This window comes from Pholcus phalangioides, unplaced genomic scaffold, assembly GCF_987345545.1.
Source record: "Pholcus phalangioides strain wild (caught in Gottingen) unplaced genomic scaffold, Ppha-v1.0 ptg000015l_1, whole genome shotgun sequence".
Taxonomy (NCBI): domain Eukaryota; kingdom Metazoa; phylum Arthropoda; class Arachnida; order Araneae; family Pholcidae; genus Pholcus; species Pholcus phalangioides.
Window position 1 is genome coordinate 97,587,036 of NW_028301608.1, and position 19,383 is coordinate 97,606,418.

The window sequence follows — 19,383 nt, forward strand, 5'->3', positions numbered from 1 at the left end:
TTCCCACAATATATTTTTTCCCCTAAAGATAAGAAATCAGAAAGACAGAGATATTGAACTGCGTTATCTGGAGAAAAAAAAAGGAAAACGGGAGAAATAGGGGGGAAAAAACCCCGTGATGATGATGCTGCTGATCGAGATTCCGGCACATCCCACCATCGCCGGCGTTGGAATGGACTCTTCCAGATGTGGCCGTCCTACCCTCTCGCGGCATCTCAGTCTGGCTCGCCGCTCGCAGAGTGTGTAAGAGAACGAGTGAGCATGCATGAGCGTGCGTGCATGAGTCGAGCACTGCGTGCGAGCACACACAGCCGAGAATCCAAGAGAATGTGCGCGTGTGCATGAGCAACCATCACATACACGCCGTGAACGTAAAATAATAATAGTAATAATAGTATTTTTTCCCGAGTGTCTCATCACCGTCACTGAAAAGAAATATATATATTTGCAAAGAAAGATGCCGAAGATGAGATGTGGGATTTATTGACACGAGATGGAAGGCGATTGCCGACAAGAAAGAAAAGATTCGCAATACTGACTAAAAAGCCGGAGGAATATACGGCTATGGACATACACCGAGTTGGCAGTGTGAGAAGAATAGCGACGAAAGAACACAGAAATGATTGATAGCGGCCGGGCAACAAGCTCGGATACATCACCATCACCACCACCAACTCTACCACCACCATTGCCGTCGTACAGAAACAGCAGCAGCGGCACGTTGATGATGATACGGTCAAAGATCTTGCGCGAGGAAATGCTTCATAGGCTGGTACTCAACATAGTTAACTGCTGCTATCTCACGCCCTTCGCACGCATTACGGCACGGTGAACGCGCGCGCGAGTGTGTGTGTGTGTGTGTGTGCGTATACGGTATGTGTGTGTATACGTGTGTGCTTGTGTGCATTCTAAATGTTTGAACCATTCTGGAAGTATATACGCTTACGTATATATATATATAAAATATAATGAAATAGAGGAAGAGGTCAAATCAAGGTGGGTAAATATGTCTTGAATGAATTCGATTGGTTTTTATTTTGAACCTGGTGGTGAATTTTTTAGTCATTAATGGAACTAGAGTTAATTTTTTTAAATTTTGAATAGATAGGAATGGAGATAGTAAAAAGAAAATCAAGAAAAGCTCAATATTTGTGTAATAGAGTGAATTTGAGATGATATAGTAATCAGAAATAGCCGTTTAGATACAAGGAATTTCAACGTTTTTTCATTGAACGTGACATTTTCAATGAGATTTTATCGATGAACGAACATGTTAGTAATTGAACAATACGACCAAAAAAAAGCATTTATTAATTTGTCCATGATTAAATCACTGCCATTTATACAACCAACTCACTGACTGATGTGAATATGTTTTATGCGAACTTATCCATTTGGATTGAGGAACTTTAATACTTAGAGATATGAAGCAATAAATAGATTTATTTGAGGATTTATTTATCCATCACATTGCGTTGAATTTTTCTTCGAGATTTCGATTTTTCTTTCAAATAAATCTGCAGGAAAGGAAATTTTCTTCTTAGTAATCAACTTGAAAGTGCAATGGAACCATATCCTTTCTTGGAAGGAGGCGCAAGAATAAGAAAAGTGTAATCACCTCCCGCCTTCGCCCAAACACGACTCATGATGTCTTTTCTGTCTTAGTGCTTGTATGGTGCTTTTTCGTCTCAGGAAACGTGCTCTCGCGCGAGCGGGCCCAAAGTGGATATTGGGCTCGCTGCCGTCGTTGCCGAACGTGATCCCGAGTGCCACCACCACCGCCGTGATTCGTGGGAGCGTGTCAAGTCTGATTAGATTGTTCCTTATTATTCTACATCGCGACGGATCCATTGGAATAGCAACAGCCATACGAGAAGCAACCACCCGACAGTTGTCGTCCGTCAAAAAGCGGCTACTGCCGCCGCCGCCGCCGCCACTTCACTATTACTACCACGGCGGGAGTTCGGGCCGCACGACAGAAGAAGAAGAAGAGCGTACGACTTTGCGTCCGGTGTCGTACGAGCGCTTGATGTTTTGTTATTCGGTTATTAGGAGGAGGAAGGGGCCGCCGCCGCCGCCAGTGTCCGACCCTAAGGCTGAAACGAAGCAGCTGTGTACGCGAGGCCTCGGATGTTCTTCGGAGCCCTCAGCTTCGGAACCATGATAAAGGCTTCACTTCGTCTTCTCAGGGCGCTCACACTATTCGCTGCCACAGTGGCTCTGGTAGCACAGGCCATCGCCGTCACTTCCAACGCTTGGCTGTATAGCATCGAGCTCATGTCGAATCCGAAGTATAACGGTACCGGGGACAAGGAACATCTCGAAAAGCGAACTGTTTCTGGACTTTGGAGGTTATGCTACAACACACGTGAGTCTGAAACATTTCATTATTTCTCTCTTTAGCATCTTCTTTACATTCCTTTCCTATTTTATACGATCGATTAGATAGATTAACGTCTGAATTATTCCAGCGCATTTGCTTACACGTCTAGTAAAGACAATGTTGAGCAGTATGCAGGTCAAACTGGACCGTTTCTTCAGAACTTGACTTTATTCACTCCGCAGAATATTCCACTTTTTTAAGGTAGTAGATGCACACAAATTCGGCAAAAAAAAACCAGAGTTTTCTGTTTTTAAATTTTTGAATTTTCTGGATTTAACTAAGTTTGAGTTTTTGTTCTACCTGCACTAAGTGAATTTTTTAAATATTTTAATATAAACTGCTGGCAGAGAAATTACACGTATGCGTGTTAATATTGTCTATTAAAATCATTTTTTCTGAATACTATGGATTTTTTTTATCAGATGAGGAACTAAGGAATATTTTTTCAAACACGATTGTTCAAAAGAATTGAAACTTTGTCTTTTAGTTTTAACGAGCTAACGTTACATGCTTTTACGAGAGGGGATTTCTTATTAAAATGATTTAAAGGGAATTTTCAGGCTTCAAATAGGGTAAAATTTCGGGGATTTTTTATAAAAAACGTTCCGTGTTGTCGAAGTTGAAATTCGGAAAAAATTACCATCAAATAAAATCTTAAAAACTGTCATTAATTTGCATAAAAATATCTACAAAATTAAAAAAAAAAATTCAGGCCTAAAATTAATAGAAAATTTTTAAATGTTTTATTGAAGGCAGGGGATTTCCCCCCTTAGGAAAGCATGGGAAGTAAATATAGTGAAGCTAACCCCCCCCCCCCCAAATTAGAAAACAAATCTCTTCAATAATCATTTTTTATTCTTAACTGATTCAGTGCCTCTTTATGTCACTTATATTTTCTGAATGTACAGTGAAACCTATCTATAACGATACTGTAGGAGCCTAGAAAAAAATATCGTTATAGACAGGTTATCGTTGAGAGCAGTTTAAGCATTTGCGCTTTCTCATACTGAATAAGAATTCCTCCGAGATCGAAGAAAATATCGTTATAGGCAGGATTATCGTTGTAGACAGTGTCGTTGTACACAGTCTTCACCGTACCTCGGTGGGGTTTCTTGGAATAACATCCGCAAGAATGACGCAATGATGTGTCCATGATAAGAATATCCAGCGTCAATTGAAACCTTCAGCAATGCCGAAACGTAATTTTAACCTACTCACGGGCATTGATGAGATATTTCATCGTCTCGAAAGACTTTTATTTTAGCACAATGACATTCCCAGATATCTTGTGAAATTGATTTCTGCATGGAACACGTTTTCTTACCCCTCTTACTTAGCACTTGCGGAAAATCTTAATCTTTGGAAGAAAATCTACTTCACAAAAGAAAAGAGATGACATTTTTTGCAGGACTTATAGTGATTTCTGATATGCCAGGGTAAGGGTTAAGGTGATCAGAACTAGCTGTCGATTTATGTATCTCACACGCGTTCAATTTCTATCAAAATATAAATAGGGACGTGTAAAAACGACTGAACTCGGATTGGCTGTTAATTCAAAGTTCCGTCAGTTTAACGTAAATATCAGTGGCGCGTTCAAATGATTGAGTATATCCCGTGCACGTGTTCAGGATTTTTCGAACCAGAAATATCAATTAGAAAGATAGTTAAACGACTGGAAGAGGGGGATCGAATGCCAGAAAGAGACTCTCCATTTAATTTACAGGTGATTGTTGTCACATTGGACTAAACAGCAAAAAAAAAAACCAAAAAAAAAAAAAACCAATTAGTTGAGCTAATTGACGTAATACTTTTATCCGAGAAATTTTTTAAATATTAAATATATTAATTATAACTAAATATATAGGGATATACAGGGTGTTGTCCTGTAAGTGCTAATGCGACCTTTATCTCATCAACCGTCCCTTGTAGAAGTATGATTCCGATTTAAGAAAGGCTCAAAGGTCGTTCAAAAATTACCCTGTACCAGTTTCGAAAATGAAAATTGTGTATCACAAAATGAAAAAAATAATAATAATAAATTTTAAGACGGCCCGCATGTCCTCCAACTTCCAATTGGAAAGTTGTTGCAATGTATCTCTTGCGGAACAGAAAAAAAATTCCATGTTTCTAAGTATAATATTCGTTAAGATAAGTTATGAAAGAACAGCAAAAACTGACGAACAACGTTCCTTTCCCTCATTTATGCTGGCCTATCCCAACGTTTCTCCGATTTATAAATTCGAATACCTCAGCGATTATTGCAATTAGTAACATGACATTTTATTTCTGTTGGCCTCAGGAGATACAGCGCTACAACTCCCTAATTGGAAGTTAGAGAATAAGAGGACCGTTTAAAAATTTAGATTTTTTGTGACACACTGTATTTCCACTTTTAAAACTAGTACAGGGTAATTTTTGAACGCTTTTTGAGAATTTTTTAAATTGAAACTATACCTCTACTACAGGAGGTTGCACCAGAATTTACAGGACACCCTGTATCTATGAACTGTAGTAAATAAGAACTAAATGCTATTAAAGCTCGTAAAACGGTCAAAGGTATTGAAGATGAACGATGACTTAATTTCTTTAATCGACTGGAAAAGTTTCTCAACAAAAATCCACGTTAATTAAAATGCAGAAAATGCTACATTTGCACCACCACGGTCGTCGATATAATGTACTTGCAAAACTCAGTACGAAAAACGATTTTCCTTTAATGATTTTCTGATTAAATTGAGCAACTATTATAAAGCACACTCACACGTATGTAGCATCCATTCTGATGGAGATATTTTGATGAAACTTGGTACATAGGATATAGCTCCGCTGCGTTGTCGTGCGGACAATGTGCTGCACTCTCATCGTGAGGATCAAGGTTCGAACCCCGTTGATGCAGAGTGGTGGTAGGTTGCAGTTGGCTTTCTGCGTCATTTCAATTTTGACGCGTGAATGCTAGACAGTTTACCATTTGAAAAAGTCTCTCCGGTGTGAGCAGACCTACCTACAACACGATGTTCACGTAACATGAAAAATTCAAGCATTCGAAAAATTTACTTCAAAATATGGAAGGTAGATGGCAGCACAAGCAAGAACATGAAACAAGCACAATTTTGACGACATGAATACGTTAGGGCCGCACATTCACTGTGAACACACATGCCGTCTTGTATCAATTCGAAGGAAATTCCGTATAGAAGGATGTGTATAAAGTGCATGTACGATAAGATTTTTCATCGCAGTCGTCTTTCCCACACGGTCCAAATAAGGTACTCACCAAGTTTCAATGAAATACGTCCACCACAACGGGCGCTACATAGATCGGAGTAGGGCAGCACCTCCTAGAGATAGAAGGTCTCCGCACTGTGCTTGTGACGTCAGTAAGTAGTCCATTTTCCCTCAAAATATTCAAGGAAAAAATTCCTTGCTCGTGGCAGTATCATCGTTGTGAGGAAAATAAATGATCGGGATCAGAATTGGCGATTTCTATGCCCCACATCCAATCATCCTGCGGCATTTGTGAACCAATCAGGAAGATTCTACGCCAAAATAAGAAGAAACGAAATAGGATGCTGTGTTTCAAGATGTGGCAAACTTGCTAGGTAGTCTGAATAACGTTTATGGTAAACAGTGCAGACGCCTTCTATCTCTAGGAGGTGGTGAGTAGGGTCGTTATAATTCAACTGACACTACTATGACCTATGTAGCACCGGTTGTGTGGACGTACTTCACCGAAAATTAGTATATTTATTATTTGGACCATAGGAAGAAAAGTAATTGCAATAAACAGTGCCACTTTTTCACCTAGTGGTCAAAAATGGAACTATTTTTTGATTGAAATTTTTGTTTGCAATGATCCATATATCCTATGTACCAAGTTTCATCAAAATATATCAGAATGGGCGCTACAGACGTCTGTGTAGTATCAGTTTATTTATGACTATCCTGTACATTATGTGTTTTTTTTTGGGGGGGGGGGTGTTACGCAAACGACATGCGGAACTGGTATTTTTTTCTGGTTCAATGGTAAAAAGTGCCTGAATTTCTTTCTTTTTGCAGTAAAAATTGTTTTTATGTTGATTATCATCGTCGTTTTCCGCCCAAGAAAATTGCCCGCTCACTAAAATCACATCATATCTATGCGGAAAATTTGCTTCCGAATCAAAAACGTTTGTCAATTATTTATATGAATCATTAATAATTATAGACGCAGCACTGAATCGTGCAGATCTAGTCCCGTTGGCACTGCTTCACGCAATTTAATGTTCCAGTGACAACCTCGTCCTCTTAGGACAGAGTGTTTATATCGCTTGTGTGATACTCTGGGTATCTCTCTGTGTTACCTTAACCTCACAAAATACTTTCTTATCTAACATCCTTTGAAAAACTTCAATTTCGAACGAATAGGTACATGGCGAAATGTGTGTGTCTTCTAAATTTTCAAGGGGGTTGGAGGGTGCACGTGAATTTTCCAAAAAACATATTATCGAATTTTTCAATTTTCAAATACTATGAAATTTTCTGTGCGTTCAAGTTTTTGTTCTACCTGTACTAGAACAATTTTTTAAATAATTTATTATAAACTAGCTGGCAGGCATTATACATGCTAATGTTTTCCACTAAAATGCTCTTTGCTCAAAACTAAGTTTTTTGTTAGACAAATAAAATTTTTCGCGGACACTACTCATACTAAGTCATACAAAGTCTTGAAACTTTGTGTGTCTCTCATACACAAAGGTACACTATACGGTTACATACTTTAACACGAAGATTATTCATTATAATTGTTTAAACTATTTTTTATGGCTCAAAACATGGGTCTATTTTGGTGATTTTTGAAGAAGTTTCATGATATTAAAGTTCAAGATAATTGAAATTCAAGAAAAAAATAAACCGCATTTAAAATCCTAAAAGCTCGTGTTGAATTGTATAGAAATATATCCATAGTATTTGAGGAAAAAAATTGAGTGCTTAAAGAGGGAATAGAAAAATTTTAAATGTCCCTTAAAAGAAGGAGATTTCTCCCATAGGGAAGCATGGGAAGACAATATCGGGCACCAACCCTCCTTACGTGAAAATGGCGCATGGCTGAATTTCCGAATTATGTTAGTGTCATATAGAAGGTTTGCCTGATCTCTCCACACAGAGATTCGAGTGGACGACCGGTTTGCATTCGCACCTTGAAGTTTAAATCCGCGAAATACAAACTTCAACCGATCGCAGTTGTCATCAACGGGGTTTGAACCTGCATCTTCGTGGTGCGAGTATAGCACGGTGCGCAGATGACTGCACAGCAGCAGCGCAGTTAACTAATGGTGTCTACGGATAGATTTCTCAATACAAATGAAATGGTAAATATCGATGTGAATACGTTTTCAAGTTTGTGTAATAATCCGGACTATCTAGTGCTCAATTTATTTCTTCGAGCTGAAAAACTTTCATCGCAAATGACACGTATTGAGAATCGGAACAATATTTTATAAATTTTTTTGCAATTGTACTGCGAATACTGGGCCTTATTGAAAACGTAGAAATCTAAAAAATGGATGAATTGAAGTAATATTACTTTCCTAACACAGTGATCTCTCGCCTATCGAAGATGGTTTGTTCTAGAAGCTGAAATCCCCGTTAGCCGAAACTTCATTTCCAATAGGTTTCTATGGAAAAACATTTGATTCGTTCCAGGTTCTGTCAAAAATTTGAAGATAAGGTTTTCAATACACCAAGGAAGGCTATAAAAAATTTAAAAAACTGATTGAAGCTAAAATGAACGGATTCAAAATTGGCGAAATGGGAATCTACAGGAAGATGAATCCACAAGAAATAAGAATCTTACACAACCGACACCAGCTTCAGTATATCAAAGCTGGTGTTGACAAAACCCAGTCGAGTTCGCAGGTGTTCCTATCCATTTGTGATACGGAGAGCTCATTTTCCTGTCTGATACATGCAGATGGGAAAAAATAATCTCGTAGAATGTCCAGACTGTTCAGTTTGATGCTAAGAGTCTTGCACAGTAAGAACTTACGCTCTGACAACATAGACTCCTGTTTTTTCAATGCATTTCCTATTCAGCTTAATCTTTCATTTTAAATTAAATTATTTGAAAAATTTCAGAAACAGAAGTGAAGATACACCTGGGAAAAGATTCCAAGGTCAACATGAGTTAATCAGGTGCTAGTAAGAGTAATTCTGATGATGATTAGCTCTAAAATGCAGCTCACGAAAAGTGGATGTTTTATATTATCACGTGCATCCATATCGACAAAAATGTTCGTTAGCCGAGGCAGAAAAATCACGAAAAAAATCTTCGTTAGACGGAAAATTCGTAAGCCCAGGTTTTAAATCACACAAGGTATCACTGTATGTAACTACCTTCTTTGTGTGACCAAACTATAGCAAATCAACAAATCCAAACATAAAAAGTATAAAATGGAAGTATACGACAACTCAGCTTATGTGTAAAGGGGATTCTGAAATTTTTTATCTTCGAACTGACTGCGGTTAATGAACGTTTAAAGAACCCTTTGCACATGTGCAAAGCTGCACATTTAATAGCTAAAAATGTTACAAAATTGTACAATAGCGTCTATAGATACATTATAGGTAATTAATAGAAATACGATCGAATTTTGCGGTGTCGATGACACAATTCAAATCAGCGTTTATACCCTTATTTTCGATGAATACATACGCGTGGGTTCCTTTTATTCTATATTCATGTTCTTATTTAACATCTTAGAATGGGATAGAAACTTGGATTTTCCTAAATCCTTTGAAATTTATAGCAGAATTTAAAATTTCTAGATGGATAAATAGCATTAAAAAATAAGCCAGAAAGTAAAGTAATATTATTAATCGATGTTTAGAGCGGAGAAGACTTTTCTTTGATGTATTATAATCGCCACCTTCCATCTTCATTTTAAAAAAAAAAAAAGAAAAGATGGAGACTTAGTTCCCCTTTGGAAACGCGAAGATTTCTAACACATAACATTTTATTTCTTATGATGTTCGCTTCAGCAAAACTGCAAATTTATGCAATTGCTCACGTCATTCATCTTTCCCCCGTTAATAAGAAGCAATATTTCAAAAGCTGAAGCTGCTTTTATGGTGGGAGAAGTTCAAATTAATGGTTCGTAGTAGCGATGGAGAATCGTCGGTGGGTTTTATGTGGGAGAAAACAAAAAAAATTAAAAAAGCATGGACAGATACTAATACATTATATCTGACGTATATATACATTCATTGCAGGTCTGAATTATTAATTACGTGTTCTTTTATTTATTTATTTTTTTAAGCAAATTATCCTTCTGTTGTGTTCGGATTCCGTAGCATCGTTTGATTCATTATGATTCCTGAAAAATGATGCATTTCTAGGATTTATTTTTGATGAGCAGGATCAGTATTATTACAGACAGATTCCGTGTCTTTTAATTAAATATATTAATTGAATATTTACTTTCATTTTAAACGAAAGTATCGCGGATCTAATGTTTAGGAAATACTGTATCGGAAGGAAATGAATATACCCCCAATTTCCTGCATATAATCCATAAATTTGCCGCTTTGAGAAAAAAATATCATCGCACGATCTATGCAGCATCGTATAATCTGCATGTAAAAATTCTATTCATCAATATTGAAATCTTAATGGAATGGATTGTTTATTACGTTTTTTTAAAGAAACTTCGATTTTTATACTCATATCTGTACCCAATTTAAGAAAACCTTAAAATACCTATTTTTGCAAATTCATTTCGAAATTATTCAAATACAAATACAAAGGACACAACAGGCAAAAAAAGATGCCCACAAAAATATGGATGTCGAATACATATCTAAACTGTGTAAAAAATACAGCAGCCCGTAGAGAGCAATAAAAAACACTAATTACGATAAAATATACTGAACATAACAAATTACGGTTGTATGGTTGTATCATTTGTAAGTATGGATAGCTTCTGGATTTATCCCAATACTTATCGTATTTCTTTTTTAAATGTGTCATGACCTCCGGAGGTAAGCTGTTCCATTTATTTACAATACTATTAGAGGAAAACTCCCTGCAACACTACAAACTAGAATTGCCCTTTATTAAACGACACTGGTGTCCCCTTGTCGAAGCAGTTGATTGATGTATTAAGAACTCATGGTCCCATTTTATACATCCCGTTGAAAATTTTAAACACTTCGATCATATCCCCCGACACCTATGCTCTTCCTATGCAAATATTTTCAAAAAAAAAATCAGGTCTCTCTCCATAACGTAAGCCCCGTGTGCAAACAGTGACACAGGAAGCTCTTTTCTACAACCCCTCCAACCCCTCTACAATGTCCCTCTGTAAGCATGGTCTCCAAAACCTGAAGGCATACTTCAATCCAGAACGAACCAAGCCCTGGAAAATTGGAGTAATAACTTTAGGAGAACGCAGAGACCTTTATGAGAATGAAACCGAGCATTCTGTTCGATTTTTTGACCACCACTGAACAATAATCAGAAAACCTAAGCCGCTCATCAATAAGAATACCCAGATCGGTGATCCTTGGAATTGCATGCGGAATAATAACACTATTCATGTTTATTCCACTGTCCAGAAGGAAAAGCTGTAGATAAAAGACGCAGCGGCATATAATCTGCACCAAGAAATTCCGATGCTTTTTTAACGAATAGTCTGCGGATTATATGCAGGGAAACACGGTACATTATATCCCCCATGCAGTGTATTATGGTAGTAGTAGTTGTAGAAATAAGGGGAAAAAATATTTAATTTTTTCGGTGTTATTTGAATCTCCTCAAATGACAGATTCATTGATGAGAAGGAATCCCGAAAATAACCATAATGCAAAATATTCTTACCAGAGATTAGGGCTGTTGGTTTTGTAACGATTATGTAATAAGGTATCGCACATGTAATGCAGAAGGGTCACATCTCACAACCGCAAATGTAAGTAAATACCTAAATGTGTGATGCCTAAGCATTTCGTAAAATCCTAATGTACCCTTTTAAGAGACGCACACGAGGAGGGGCGAGAGTATGAAGCCCGTGCAGATACCTCCCCCCCCCCCAAGATGATCAAAAATTAAAATGTTGATAGAAAATATATTTGAAAATCCAGTTTCAATCAATTTCTGTGAATTGCAATCGCTCTTTTTGCAGGTTAAGAATTCAAAATTTCCTTGGAGAGGTTCCCTGTGCTCAATCCCCCACCCCCTCGAATCAACCTGTGTGCTCCCTCCTCCCAAAAAGTAGGTCCTGCTTTAGTCCCCTCTCCCCGATATACCGCTCTTATTATTCGAAAAGGGAACTCCTATTCACATGGAGGAAGCCCCAAAGACTAATAACCTGGCCTTGAGCAGGGGATTCAATCTTTGAGACCCTACAGGCCAAAAAAAGAAAATCCTAGGATCCATTTCCAATAATTAACATGCCCGGTCAGGCGTGTGACTCAAAGTAATAGATGTACAGATATAAGAAAAACGGAAATTCAAAGGGAATATGGTCACCAATTAAATATCTAAAATTAGACGATCCGATACGCACTATTGTCGTAGGAAAAGAAGCACCGAGTTGCAATTTAATGCCGCTTATACAGGGTGTCCTGTGAGTGCTGGTACGGCATTTATCTGATCAAACGGCCTCCGTCGTTAAGAGCGAAAATACCCTCAAATTGTGTAACAAAATAAAAAAATCTAAAGGTTTAGGCGGTCTCCCTGTGCTCTAACTTCCAATCAGAAAAAGTTTTTGCCCTGTCTCTCCTGATGCTATCAAAAAAATTCCACGTTTCTAAGTGCAATATTCACAGAGATATTCTCTCGAATTAAAAAAAAAAGAAGGAAATTTGGGAAAAAAAGAATAGCTCTAAATGTGGAAAAACCGTTTTATGCGTATTTAACGGTGTTCTTTCCCAAATGTCCCCCGTTTTTTTTAATTCAATATCTCTGTGAATATTGCACTTAGAAACATGGAATTCATTCTGTTGGTATCTGGAGAAACAGGGCAATAACTTTCTAATCGGTAGTTAGAGCACGGAGTTGGGGGGGGGGGCGTATTAAAATTTAAATTTTTTTATTTTGTTACACACTGTATTTTCACTCTGAAAACTGGCACATGGTAATTTTTGAACACCTGTTGAGCATTTTTCAAATTGGAATCATACATCTACGTCGGACGGTTGATGAGATAAAAACCGTGCTAGAGCACTTACAGGACGCCCTGTATAATAATAGCCAATTTATGGTATGAAACCGGACTTGGACTGTCGAGGTTCAATGAAAGGGTGGTCAGATCACGGGACTGAGAAACTGAAATAAATCCTGAAAAAACCGGGATCTAACGCATATTCACTTACACAAATCAGGATATCTGGGGAAAAAAAATTCAGAGGGCATTATATATATAGTGTCACTTTGTGAGGCAATAGACGAAATTGCCTATTGGCACGAAAAGACTTGGCTTCGAACGGTTTAGTTCAGAGTGTTCTTCAAACCTTTTCTTATTACATATCGCTGAAATTGAGTGGAAATTACCGCTATTAGGGATAAATGGGAGAAATAATGTGCGAAATGGTGGAAGAAAAAAGAAATATTAGGACGGAAATTTCGTAAGAGTCACACTATAGAAACCACGTTACGCTGCGCGTTACCCCTGCTGTCACCTATCGAAGACAAACAAAACTGTCGGTTAAAATCCTTAAAATAAAATTGTTGTTGGTTTTGGATTGATATGCATAATGAAAACAAATAACATGTGGTATGAAACTTTTACATTCGGCGTTCGTTATATCGACACCTCACGTTATTGCGACTATTCCATTACAACGGCAGGTAGAATAAGTTCCAAATGTTTTCATAGTACGACTGTCATATATGTTTTGCTTACGATATAACGACCCTCCCAATGTGACGTATATCGAGTGAGTGTCGACCGTATTTTTATTTTTATGTTGCATACCGGTGTACATTTTATGCGCCAAAATACCGGTTACTATATTTTTTGGTGTTTAAAAAAGTATTTTTTACAGGCAAACAGTCATATTAACTGGTATTTTGGTGCATAAAATTTACATAGGTGTGCAGTAAAACAAACAAATAGCATATAGTATCACAATACATTTTGTTTGTTTTCATGTTGCATACCAGTTCAAAATTAACAGTTAACTTTCATAAAAAAATATTACCGATAGTTTAGTTTTCATTCGATAGGCGGCAGAAGAGGTCCCATATTTTTGTGATAGATATTGTTTTTTTTTCGGATAGTATTTTTGCTTCTGGAAGAGAAAATACGCACGAAAATCCACCCTATCAATTATTAATCCCTTGCGGACACATTATATACAGTACAATAGGGCAATGTGTGTGTAAAATGTACTTATTATTTTTCGAAAAATATATTTTAACGTTTTTATATGGAAACGAAGAAGAATTTTCTCTTGTTGCATGATTTCGCTAGAAGTGAGGTTTTCCGTTTTCCAGAACAGCCCAGTGGCAGTATATGAAGGCCCATAACCGCACGGGGCTGCTAAATATTAGGGGAACTCCTTCCTCCTCCCAACCAGAGCATGGCCCGCCCCTCTGTCTCAATGAAGAGATATTAGCAGCTGGTCTAAGAAGACCTGGGACATGCTGGAAAATGTGCGTGTATATGTTGTGAGGCCGCGGTAGCCCAGGTCGATAAGATTCTCGCCTGAAGTACCAAAGGATGTTTAGAGGGGTTGCGAGTTCAATACCCGGTTCGTCCTTGTCAGAAACTTTTCTGACACAATAGAGTGCAATAGAAACACAGCAACATGGCTATAGAAAAACATTGCTACCGCAGGGAGTACCGCATAAGTATAAAAAACAAACTTCCGTTCGGAATCAACAATGAACTGTAGGTCCAGTTCTGATTAGCCCTCGTGTGGAGAAATGGCCGTGGTGCGACAAAAATGATCGAATGTATATGTTGTGAACCTGCAGTGGAATTTGTTTCTGTGTCTGTATAATACTTGTTATACTGCCGCCATCTGCAATCGATTTTTCAAACTGTGAGTGAAATGTAGTGATTGAGTGATTGTAGCGCTGTAGGCCTGTTGCTCTCTGTGTGCAAGACTTTTTTAACGGAGAGATCGGCTCGCATTCACGCTTCGAAGTTTAAATATTAGGACCCTGAGAAAATTTTGCAAAACACGTTGACAACACGTTTGCATTATGCCTGTCAAAGAAAACATTTCTGTAGAATATCACGCTTGTATGTAGGAAAACTTGCATCATGAACGAAAATGTTTTATGTTTTTTTTGCTTTTTTCCATTTATGTTCACGTCGGGCATTTGGGTGACAGAAATACATGCGTGGTAGAAATTTTTACATGCCCGAGCATGTCCGGCAATAGAACCGTGGTTTTCACCATGGTTGTGGTTGGTTTTTCACGTGGTTGGAACTAGCCGTGGTTTTCCCCATTTCTGCGATATCTATTGTAAGGCCTGACGTCCAGAATGTTAAAGGAGATGATAGCGCAACAAAGCATTACATTTGATCATTTTTGTAGCACCACGATCATTTTCTGCACACAAGGGCTAATTAGACCGGGACTTACAATTTACTGACGATTCCGAACGGCAGGCTTGTTTTTCTTTACACTCGTCGAAAGATTGGTGCGCTAACCTCTCGATGGGGGCTCCCTGCGGCAGCAATTCTTTCTACGGGCATGTCACCGTTTCTGTGTTGTACCCCTGCGTCAGGAAAGTTTTCTGACAAGGACGAACCTGGTATCCAATTCGTGACACCTCTAAACATTCTTTGGTAGTTTAGGCGAGTATCTTATCGAACCCTGGACTACCACGCCCCATATACTTACAATTAAGACATTTTTCCCAACGTATCCAATTTCGAAATCATACATTCGTAATAGCTTCTGAAAGTGACGGTCAACCAACTTTTTTGAGTGGTACCAGTATCATTATTAGGGGGTTCATCCCGTTCACAATGGTACGTCTGAGAATTTTCCGGGGTTCTCTTATGGAACAAAGCAAAAACCACAACTGAATTAGTTAAATCATGCTGTCCATTCTTTGCTGTGCATGCTGTCCATTCTTTGCTGTGCATGCTGTCCATTCTTTGCTGTGCATGCTGTCCATTCTTTGCTGTGCATGCTGTCCATTCTTTGCTGTGCATGCTGTCCATTCTTTGCTGTGCATGCTGTCCATTCTGTTCAATCGTGCTGTCTATAGTAAATTGTGTAAATATTCTTGATGGGACAAAGCCGTTGAAGTGTATATATATATACACGACTTTTTTTTTGTATTTCACTTAACAGAAAGTCGGAAGCAAAATCTCACGTAAATACCTGACATAAATTCGGGATGAGAATCTCTATAGCGTCTGTAGATAAGCACAAAGTTGCCAACTATATTACTAAAATTTCTAAAAAAAAATCGCTAACAGTGAGAAGTAGGGGGGGGGGAAGCAAATGCAAGTTGCAACAGATATGAAAATGTAATTCAAAAAAATTATATGCTTCAAAAATATGCAAGATGAACATATTTATATGACTATAATATTAATTATGACAATTACAGTCATAATTACCATCATATAATTTATAGGTTAGGAAAATAATCGCAATCCTTAATTTCAGTAAAAAATTAAAATTCAAGCTTCATTGAGAATACGGAAAAAACGGGACACTTTATATATATATGTATTAAAAAAAAATCCGTACGGCCAAAATTCCGGAAATGTCCCGTAAAATACGGGGTTATATGGCCACATACATACCAGTTTCTGGCTCGTGAGAAGTACGTACTGCATATCTCGATCGATGACTGAAAACGTTGTGCACCCCCTGCTGAACGGAATATAATTGAAATTACAGGAGACGCCGTTTATTGGAATAACAGGTAATTTCACAACTTTAGCTAAATACGGAACGGACCGATATCGCAACATGGAAAACAAAAATCGTTTATAATTATCAGCACTATGTTTTTTGGATATTTTTTTCCACCGAAAGTTTTTTTTTTGCGCATTTCGAATGCCAAGAGATTTATTTTCTGTCTGAGTTATTGTTATCAACCTGCAAAACTACGTTGGAAGTTGGAAGGTGTACTTGCTCCTTTATTAATAAACACTTCTATTATTCAGCTCACAATGACTTAGTCGGGCTTATAGTAAGCAATATGATCCATGTACGTGTGGTGCTGTTTCTGTGCAATCAACTTCCTACTTTTTTTTCAATAAAAAACGTAAGTAAATGTTAGATAGAAAAATTAAAATTCACCGTTTTTTTTTAAATTTTATAAATCCCTCTCCCGTGGTCTCATTAAGATATCTATAACATTTGGCTGTATTTGGAAAATACTCACAGACTACGTGAAAATAAATAATAATCACCCTGTAGTTACAAATCGGTTATTGTTATCCCGACTCTCTCGATGCGATCACATTAAGCAGCGTTCACTGTATCAACCAAAATAATGGCTCCTTGATTGAAAAAGACACGGAGTTAATTTCCTTGCAAGCTACCATGAGATAAAATTAATTAGAATGCGGAAGAAATTAATGTGCGTGGAAAATACAAAAACATTCTTCATAATTTCAGTTGATTGACGATATGGCGTTAATACGCGGAACACGTTTAGGCCGAAGCATCACGCGTGAGAGATATAAGAAATGTGCTTAAGATGACGGAGCAAATTAAATAAAACGTGTCCATCACAATAAATTAATTGAGACACCAGTCTCAAGAATTTTTGCTTCTTTCGTGATCGATTTGTTCCTTTAGGAATATTCTCGGTGAAAGGAAAACAATTTTATTCAGCTTTGGTAATAATTATTCCAATTATATACTGGATATTTACGTTACCATCAACGAATCAATAATGGCCCCTCTTGAAACGGGAGTCTAATATTTTATTTTTTGATAATAATAACGGCGTCATCGGCTAATAATCACATACTTTAAAGATATATATAGCCTCGATTTCTACCCCAGAGATTGAAAATTAATTCAATCAATTATGTCGAATTATGTGAACGGATAGCAGTGCTGTATGTATCCGTCGAAAAATAGTGGGGAAATGTTATACAGGGTGATTCTAAATTCATGGGTTAAACTTTGAGAAGTGATATAAGACTCCTAAATAAACATTTTTGGTCGAATCGCAATAGCAAAGGCAGTATGTAGTGTTCTTAGAGAGTGCACAACAGCACTTCACAAGCAAATATCAAATTTTTCTGACGGATTTGCTGAAATAAATGCAATAAAAACCATTCGAGGATGCAGGGTATTGTAAAGCGGTAGGTTTTCTCATGGTGCAACCTGGGTAATGCGAATTCTACCACAAGTCATTATACCGCTCATCATTGTTTGATGGTCTTGATGGTTTTCGCACCAATGATAATAATGATAATAAAAACTTCAATCCAATCCGAAGGTACAAATGTGCCCTCGAATGGTTTTTTTTTTGCACATATCGCAGCAAACCCATCGGGGAATATAATTTTATTTTGAAGTGCTGTTGTGCGCTCTCCAAAAACACCCTCTATCACCTTTGCTATTGCGATTCGACAGCACATTCTATGATCCAAAATGCTCGTTTAGATAGCTTATGTCATCTATTATAGTTTGTCGCACGAATTTAGAATCAACCCTATATTAGTGAGCGGATATATAGATGGATAGATACCAGTTAAAAAGTTGGTGATCTTCTCTGCACACTAAAGTTAATATTTACATGCTGAATGGAAAAAACCACGTTGAGAGGACTTCCACACATCCTTACCTGTCAAAATTGATTCTTGATCCGGGTAAGTTTCGATTAAATTATGCCGCTCCCATGCTTTTTTCCGAATAAAAGCTTTTTTTAAGGGAAATCTCGTAGGTGGAGGTCTGCTGGCCCTCACTGATCCAAATAAAAAAATGATGGCTGAAATAGCCTCTGAAAGAACATATCCTTCTATCGCATCTATTCCCTGGTAATAGTCATGGTTCTCTCAGGAGAAAACTCATGTTTAAAAGTTTTAACTGGAATTTAGCTTTCATTTTCTAACAAACTGCAGTTCGTTGCAAAAGTTTAGGTGAGATCATGATTTTTTTTGTTCTGTTTCATGGAAGGAAAGATTCATTTATATTATAAACACCTTTTTGGATGTTAATTATAGGTGGATCTTTATGCACGTACGTATGCAATATTCGTTACAAACCGTTTCAGAACAATATCTATTTAAAAATTTATAATACCAAAAATCGAAAAATATTTGTCTAAATGTTCTAATTATGTAATGTTGAAAATAATTTAATAACAAACGTTTTTATGTGCAAACTACGAAGTATTTTCTCTTGTTTCATGATTTCGCTAGGAGTGAGGTTTTCCGTTTTCCAGAACTGCCCAGTTGCAGTATATGAAGGCCCATAACCGCACGGGGCTGCTAAATATATATTAGGACCTCCTTCCTCCTCCCAACCAGATCGTGGCTCGCCCCTCTGTCTCAATGAAGAGATATTAGCAGGTGGTCTAAGAAGACCCGGTCCATGCTGGAAAATGTGCGTGTATATGTTTTGAGGCCGCGCGATACTGTTTGAGGCCTGAAGTACCAAAGGATGTTTAGAGGTGTCGCGAGTTCAATACCATTATAATAAAACATTACATAATTATAAAATTTTAGGATTCTCTGGTGTGGATTTTTTTTACAATAAGTTCACACCGACACAATCTTCCATGGACTTCATAACATTCTGTAAATTTCCAACAGCTCCCCTCCCTGTATTACGCTCTTTTTCAATCAAGTCCATATAATTTATTGACAAATACTGCTTTTCATTCGCATTTACATTTTCTGAAAGTATAGCCCTTGCGTATTTGGTGAAATTTAGCTTCGGACACTCCTCAGCTCTCTAAAACCAATACATACTTTTACGATTAGGATGTTGTTGGTGTAATTTATCAGTGAATGTCCAGAATGATTCTCCAAACATATCGCAATCCTCATCAAGTTACCGCATACTGTAGAAAGCAATGTGTAGCC

At 37.5% G+C, this 19,383-nt stretch overlaps 1 protein-coding gene across 1 annotated transcript in view; it reads left to right on the forward strand.

Moving 5' to 3' along the window:
* The first annotated feature begins 202 nt into the window (after positions 1-202).
* stg1 (stargazin-like protein) overlaps positions 203-19,383 on the forward strand; it is a 121,736-nt gene continuing 102,555 nt past the window's right edge. Inside the window, exon 1 of the mRNA XM_089244868.1 lies at positions 203-2,368. Coding sequence (XP_089100994.1) covers positions 2,131-2,368 — 238 coding nt within the window. The 5' untranslated portion in view covers positions 203-2,130. The remainder of the gene's footprint in view (positions 2,369-19,383) is intronic.